This window comes from Cimex lectularius, unplaced genomic scaffold (assembly GCF_000648675.2).
Source record: "Cimex lectularius strain Harlan isolate CLEC.00 unplaced genomic scaffold, Clec_2.1 scaffold291, whole genome shotgun sequence".
Classification (NCBI taxonomy): Eukaryota; Metazoa; Arthropoda; class Insecta; order Hemiptera; family Cimicidae; genus Cimex; species Cimex lectularius.
Genome location: NW_019392878.1, coordinates 1 through 8,305, shown reverse-complemented (window position 1 = coordinate 8,305; position 8,305 = coordinate 1). Strand labels below are relative to the sequence as shown.

The following is an 8,305-nucleotide window of genomic DNA, read 5'->3' as shown; positions in this document are numbered from 1 at the left end:
AATGAATGAACAAATGAGAGGGAGAGAGAATGAATGAATGAATAAGAGAGAGATAATGAATGAACAAATGAGAGGGAGAGAGATAGAGAGAGTAAGAGAGAGAGAGAAAGAGAGAGAGAGAAAGAGAGAGAGAGAGAATAGGCAGACAAGGAATAATCAGAAATATCAAACTACAAGGATCATTACCTTGCAGGCCCAATGAGGAAATCTCAAACTTAAAGAATAGTTTGAAAAACTGACATCTTGTCTTTGACCAACAATGTGGATCAGTAATGGAATAAAAACATAAGCAATTATTTTGTATTTGTCATTATGGTGGTAGAATTAAGCTTGTTTTTGAAAATACAGCCTTCAGCGATTCAACAATTTTATTGTACATCATTTATATGAGAACACATTTTTATTTATTAATTTGAGTTAAGTTTCATTTGTATTCTTTTCATTCATATAAATTACAAATAGATGAGTACAACCAGATCAAACTTAACAAATAGAAAATAGAGATAGAGAAGACAAACCAGAGCGGATCAGTTTTCAAATATTTGCCTACCAAGCAATCAACAAAAAATCGCATTTTGTTTAACACAAAAACATCAGCTTGGAATGAGAAAACAGAATTATTCTGTTCTTTGGTATAAAACACAAATAACATGTATCTTTAATATCACAGTTGATACAAAATTTTTGTTCAATTTCAAATATTATAAAAAATATGTACACGTAGAAATTTAAGCAAACATCCAGTCTTGATTAGAAGGTCATGGCAAGTTTCAACTTAGCACGTCGTCAATCTTCTCTTGATCTTGCGGTGCAAATATGAGTCTCGGAACAATTACAAAACCACTTTGGTAACCAATTGCCAAATTTAGAAATCCGTTAATATTCGGATTCCAACACACCTAGAAATTTTGATAGTGAGTTAATAATAACTGGCATAAAAAAATTAATTAGTTATAAATTAATTGCCTTATTTGCAGCTATCAGCGGATAGATATGGATATGGTTAGGAGCATTTCCTTTAAGTTCTTCTCTATAACCCATTTTAAAATCCTAGAAAAAACCTTGTTACTTAACATCTAAAATATAAAATATAATAAAAATAAAAACAAATTTCACACACGGTTTTAAAGTGGATGCCATATTTGCCAACAGCTTCTTCGTAAGATACACAGTCAACTAGTGCACATTCTTTCCCCTCTTTTCCAATGTTAGTCTGCTTTTCATAACCCTTGACTTCAAAATTGTAAAGGTGAGGCTCCATTACCACCTAAAATTAATGGAGTTATGTAAATTTAGTCAATTTTCGATAATGTGACATTTTACCTTGATATATTTTTTGCGATCGTCGTGACTGACTAAAGGCTGTCGTCTTCCAAAAGCTAAATTGATTTGCCCATTGTCGTAAGACAGTGCCACAGCGTTTAACCAATCATTTCCTGATATACTCTACAAAATTTTAAAAAATGTTAGAAAAAAGCTAAACTTTTTGTGGAAAATTTCTATTGGGTTATTTTTTATTATTGGCTGTAATTTAAGAAGCTGTAGGTAATTTCTAATAACTCTTTTCTATTTCAGGTTCTGCAGTGGCCATGTGGTTAGGGCATCTGACTCATATTTGCCATAATAGCAGTTGTGGGTTCAAACATTTGGAATTTTGTTTAAGAATTTAAAAAAAAAAAAGCAAATTGGTTTTGATCCCCATCGAGACTCTACAGGCCCAGTGATCTCATCCTCATGTTTTTTTTTTTTCTATTTTAAGATCTATAGCTGGACATTCACACACATTGGTTGTATCCAATATTTAACAGACTTTGGTGGTAGTTTTTTTTTTTTGCGTATTGTCTGTCAAAATAAATTTTAAATTAAATTCAACTTTATTTTTTCCCTTTATTTATTTCTTTTGAAAATTATATTTGAGGAATGTGCTGTCAAATTTTGAATGTAATTGGTGCACCTCAAAACAGTAAAGTCCAGTATAAAAAGTGGACGTTTTTACTTTTTACTGCATTTTTACATTTCGGTAAAATATGAAGTAGTTAAATGAGTCCATAGTTTTTTTTTTTTATAGTAAATTTAGTGAAAATTTCAAATTCGTGTAAAAACAAAAAATTAATCAACAATAAATGAACCATTTTGTTGCACTATCTGTTACAATTTGCCAGGTAATTTTATAATTTTGTCCACCATGAATGAAGGTTTTTGAGCAAACTCCTTAATGTGTTTGCTGCAGTATTCAAGTGAAATAAAGTTTAGCCCATAAATAGTTTTATAGAGCGCAGAATAAGAGAAAATATGAAGGGGTAATGTCACATAGGATTGGATAGCCCATTCTAGCCAAGCTCCAACAATGTCTGGAGCGCAAAGAACCATAGGATCGACCCCCGGGTGGAAAAGAATCCACTTATGCAATTTTTGGTAAATTGCTGACTTTAATCAGTCCAGTTTTGTGCAGTATACACAACAATTACGGTCTGGTTGGTCAGAAGAAACTGATAATAAAACACTACTTTCCAATTCCACCAAATGCCCAATATTACTTTTTGGGATGTAATTTGGCTTTTGGAATTGTTATGACTGACAGTGATAGAAGTTGTAGCTTAAAGCTGTACCTGGATTAAGAGATGAGGCAGTGAAGGCTGCACAAACATGGTGGTAGATTACTGAGGGCAGACAGGACCAGACAGGCAAAAAAGAGGGAGAGTGAGAAAAAAAACGAGGAAACAAGGGATATCTTTTTTTCCATTGTGGAAAACTGTCGTTCCCCATCCTGGAACATTGTAGCACCTAGGAGAACGGATGATGCAATGAGGCTCTCCGGCAAGGTCCAGTTGGTAGAAACAGTTTGTTTTGTTTGGTATTTTATCATCGACTTTGAGATTTTGTTTTCTAAAGAAATATCAACTTGAGAGAGGAAATTTAGAAATTTATTTATTTTTTGTTTGCTAGGCCTTTGCGTAATATTGTATAAGTTAAAATAGTAACCAATTAGAATTTTGTTTTGTTTAAATATGCATATTATTATTATTATGTATTTGTTTATTTATTTAACTTTGTAATTCCGACTCCTGGTAATGTATATATGTATGGTTTTTGTAAAGAATTAAATAAGGTGAACAGTCAAACTTAACTTACACAAGGAATCTCATGGCGCAAGGGAACCGTCTTCAATTTTGCACTAAGTACAGAGTTTGAGTGTCTGTAGGGTTTATTTACCATGCTGAATTTTTTTAAATTCTATTTATTTATGTGTGGTGATTAGTGACCGTTAGTCGATAATTATTCAGAAATCGTGAGATGAGGTCTGGGGTGATGTAGGTTTCAGAAAAACATTTTCTTTATCGTGCCAACATTTCGATCTTTATTGAGATCATCTTCAGGGCCTGGGATTTACACACATTGTTTAAATTGAACAAATACATGTAGGATGTGGAAAAAAGTGAATTTATACAATGAAAAAAAAAAAAAATATATTTCTTATATTCAATCAAAGTATTTCTACTCACTCAAAGTTTTCTGTGTAATTGTGCCATTCTTGCATGTCATGTTGAGAGTGCCAGTGAGATATTGCTGTTTTATGTTTATATATGTTGGATTTTGAAGGGGTGGGGAAGGAAGAGAGTATACAGACATTTTTGTATAAAGAGTCGGCTTCTTTGAGGTGAAAAGGGAAAAAACGTTGGTAATAGTTCGGCCAGATTATCCTTTCAGGATTATATAAACAGGGATAAATAGGAAAAGGAAAGCTACATTGTTGAAAAATTAGACTATGTAAAAATGTTTGATATGTGGAATGTGATGAATGTTTTATATGTTATAATATGTGTTTCGATGATATATGTATGTTATCTATATTGAATTTGATTAATGATATTGGCGTATCTGCGACTGAGTTTACATGTGTCTGTTCTGTAATTGATGCTGTGTTTACCTCGGTTGATGTAAACCATTTCTGAAAAGTTTCATTTATGACATCAACAGAGATAAACACAGCATCAATTACAGAACAGACACATGTAAACTCAGTCACAGCTACACCAATCTCATTAATCAAATTCAATATAGATAACATACATAAAAATATATCATCACATCACACAAAACATATAATATAACATATAAAACATTCATCACATTCCACATATCAAACAGTTTTACATAGTCTAATTTTTCAACAATTAAGCTTTCTTTTTCCTATTTATCCCCGTCTATAAAATCCTGAAAGGATAATCTGGCCGAACCATTGCCAACGTTTTTTCCTTTGTCGGCTCTTTTCACCTCAAAGAAGCCGATGCCTTATACAAAAATGTCTTTTCTATCCCGACTTCCTTCCCCACCCCTTCAAAATCCAACGTATATAAACATAAAACAGCGATATCTCACTGGCACTTTCAACACGACATGCAAGAATGACACTCTTATGCAGAAAACAAAACGCTTTGAGTGAAGAGAAATACTTTTCTTTTTTTTCTTTAATGGCTTTATGTTTTGAGCATATTAGCCAATGATAATGTTATTATGCGTATTCATTTTTAGGGGGGGAAGGGTAGCGTGAAAAAAAGGCCAGAGGAGATGGTGGGAATCGAACCCACGACTGCAGGATCTACAAGCCGAGAGTATCTCACGCTAACTACTCGGCTACCGCGGCCCCCAATATACTTTGACTGAATATAAAAAAAAAATTTATTTTTTTTTTGCATTATATAAATTCAATTTTTTCCATATCCTACATGTATTTGTTCAATTTAAACAATGTTTATAAATCCCAGGCCCTGAAGTTGATCTCAATAAAGATCGAAACGTTGGCACTATAAAGAAAATGTTTTTCTGAAACCTACATCACACCAGACTGCATCTCACGATTTCTGAATTATCTATTTATTTATTTTAATTTAATTTTTTAATTTGTATTATTTTTGATCTCTGCATCTCCAAAAGGGTTCACTATTGCCCCTGATAAAATAGTGTGTAGGTTTCTCCAGGAATTTCATCTCTGAACTTTTCATACCAGCTAACGATATTTTTAAAAATTTACATTGTATTTAAGAATAAATTTTCCTAGTCAATATACAACTCTGACAGACATATCCAGCTTCTCTCGGATGCTTTAAAATGTTTATATAGATAAGCTAAGTGCTCTGCTTCCATGTCAAACTAGACAAAAACTAGAATTTGGTCACAAGCGAGCTTTGTCTTCCAAATAAAGACGTCCGCTTCTGAACCAAGGAAACCATGGATGAACAGTGTTTGTTCCTAAACTGTTACCACATACATATTACTAATTTTCCTAATAGTCTGAACTGCAGTCTACCTTTTATAGTAATAAAAAAATATATTAAAATGATGAAAATATACTATTTCTTCCACCGTTTTAAATTAGCAAAACAGCTTGTAAAAATATGATATCTTGAATTAAAATGTTGAATAAACATAACTAATCCAATTTCAGAGTGTCTAAACATAAACGGTTTTTCAAAACACTAATAGGGTAAATTTGAATTATTGAAAAACGCTAAGGCCTTGTACAATCCAATAGTTTATAACTGACTTAGTATTTACATAAACCTATTTTATTATACATACCAAAGCTGAAGAATCAACATTCGCAATAAATGACTGAGGTTCATAAACAAAATCTCTAATACTATTAAAAATCATTGTGCTTTCTCCAGCCCTGGAAAAAAAAAATAAAATAAAAACTGGTTTAATTTCTCTATTGACTGAATCAGTGAGTCAAATATTTGGACACCTACGAATAAATATTATCTACAGCTGTAGCACAGGTCATCCAATGTTGAAGCCACGTTACATCTGTAGATAAATTACGCCAGTTTTTGCTTTGTGGAGCTGTTGTGTCCTTCAAGTCCCAGTATTTCAAAAATTTATCATGTGCACAGCTGACAAGGTGTGTATCACTCATTGGGCTAAACATAAGTCCTAAAAAAATTGACAGATTATAATAATAATGAAACGGTACAAGATAAATGAAAAACTTGCCGGTAATGATGGAATAGTGCGCTTGAAATACTTTAAAAGGATAAAGAATCTTTCCACGTCTCAGAAGAGAAGAGGTTGACAAGAGGTCCCAAAGTGCAATGTAACCATTGACAAATCCACCTGCTATCGTCCTGTAATGTCGATTATTAAAAATTATCTAACATGTTAGATTTCGTCTTGTAGTCTACGGGGTGATAAGCCTACAATTTGGTCGTTACTGATCATTTTATGCCTATCCTCGCTGGGCTTATCTGTCAGATGTGCTTCGGCATTTTGCCTTCTTCAGTATTTTGTGTAACTTGGCTCATCCTGTTTATTTTGTTTTTACCTAGGTTAACTACAAACCCAGTACTGAAGATGGTGAAATGCCGAAACGCCTCTGATAGACTAACCAAAATGATCAGTAACAACCAAATCACAAATTATCTGAACTGTTGGAGAACAAAAATCCACTTTTACCTGTGAGGTTTTACTTTAGACCAACTTATTCTGGTGCACTGATATTTTTCATAAGGTCCTAATTCTAAAATTAAAACAGGCTGAGGTTTACAAGCAGGAAATCTAAAAATAAAAAGCTGTGTAAATTTTAATTTGATTCGTATAAATTTTTAAAAATACCTAATTTCACTGGAGGCTTTTGGCTGAGGAACCGAAAACAATGGGATAGAACCACTGGCGGATGCCACTGCAAGGAGGCCCATTCTTTTGTCATTCTGGCATCCGACTGGACACCACTCCAATGCCCATGCGCCACCGAAGTCGTGACATATTAAATATTCAAGCCTCGTACCCACGAATGAAGTTTGCCTAAAAATAAATTATTGTGATTACAAAAAAAGTGAATTTATATCGAGTGACTCACTTGGTGTTCGCCAGATCTCCGAACGACCAAATCTGGATGTTTCCGGGACCAGAACAGGTGGAAGACACTTGGTAGAAATCGGACATTGACAGGTGAGCCCCAATCGCCAGGAACTGCCTGTTGTTCCCAGGAGCCCAGCCAAGAGCGAAAATGGGTCCGCCACAAAATATAAAAGCCGCATGATCTGAAGAAAATCAAGAAAATTTACCTTTCAAGACTAGTTATCAATTTTTGTACATAATTTTTTTAATTTTATTATAATGTTACAAAGCACTAGAGAATTTGCTGTCTTAATGAGTTTTATATTATAACATTTTAAGAGTAAGAATCCATCATTTACAGACCTAACACAAAACCTCACTAGGATGGAAATCATAAGGCTATTGGTGCTTTAGGTTCTAACAAGATTGTCGAGGGGCTCAGTATGAAAGGGTATTGGGCTAGACAGTGGTCGGCAAATCGTGGTTTGCGAGCCCATGCGGCTCTTTGACTTCTTGGCTGCGATTCTTTCCCTACACTAAATGTTTAGTGCAGACACGGAGCGAAAAGTATGACGGTGCAAGAAATGGGATTGTCGCTATTTTTAAAGAAAAAATTAATTTCATTCAATTCACTAATTCCGTGGTCCGTTTGACCAATTAATATATTACAATTAATTAAAATTTTTAGTTGAGATAAAAAGTCAATGGCACGAGCGGGATTCGAACCCACGATCTTCGGCTAAATACACCGCTGCTCTTCCACTTGAGCTATCGTGAACTTGATCCACTCAGACACTAACTTCCCACCTCAACCCCTCCTTTTTGCCATTTTTCAAACGTTTTTTATTGCAACTAAAAACCTTAATTAATTGTAATATATTAATTGATCAAGTGAACCACGAAATTAGTGAATTTAATGATCTAAAATGAAGTATACTTCATTAAAGCTCTCCTTGGCCATTTCATTTGTCGTTGAGAATCCAATCCGATTACACGACATTTGAAAAATGGCAAAAAGGAGGGTAAATTCAAAAAGGTGGGGTTGCGGTGGGAAGTTAGTGTCTGAGTGGATCGAAGGCACGATAGCTCAAGTGGAAGAGCAGCGGTGTATTTAGCTGAAGATTGTGGGTTCGAATTTTGCTCGTGCCATTGACTTTTTTTATCTTAACTAAAAACCTTAATTAATTGAAATTGAAAAAATTAATAACGAGATACTTACCATTGTATTATTCATCAAAAAGCACTATGTGCGCAGACATTCCCTGAAGAAATTTGCTCAGCAGGTTCAAAGACTTTAGAAACGACAAAGCTACGCTAGCCCTTGGGAAAAAAAAAAAAAAAAAAAAAAAAAAAAAAAAAAAAAAAAAAAAAAATAATTGTTTGCCCTTTAATATTGACATTGGCAGCTTTGAAATGTAGTTGCTGGATTTAAAAATAAAGAATTTTGGGGCTCAAAATTCAAGCGTCT

General features: G+C 33.7%; 1 protein-coding gene across 2 annotated transcripts; it reads right to left on the bottom strand.

Moving 5' to 3' along the window:
- Nucleotides 1–353: 353 nt before the first annotated feature.
- Nucleotides 354–8,074, bottom strand: LOC106672650 (general transcription factor 3C polypeptide 2-like). Of its 2 annotated transcripts, none has more exons than XM_024228996.1 (11): nucleotides 8,053–8,074; nucleotides 6,857–7,040; nucleotides 6,613–6,801; nucleotides 6,454–6,555; nucleotides 5,995–6,125; nucleotides 5,751–5,934; nucleotides 5,581–5,671; nucleotides 1,324–1,446; nucleotides 1,121–1,267; nucleotides 967–1,050; nucleotides 354–899 (listed from the first exon to the last, which is right to left on the bottom strand). In XM_024228996.1, the coding sequence occupies exons 1-11, from the start codon at nucleotides 8,069–8,071 to the stop codon at nucleotides 771–773; spliced, it is 1,383 nt and encodes a 460-aa protein (XP_024084764.1). In that variant the 5' UTR covers nucleotides 8,072–8,074; the 3' UTR covers nucleotides 354–770. The 2 variants fall into 2 exon arrangements, with proteins under 2 accessions (XP_024084764.1, XP_014259722.1); XM_014404236.1 differs by having other exon boundaries at nucleotides 8,057–8,074.
- Nucleotides 8,075–8,305: the final 231 nt, after the last annotated feature.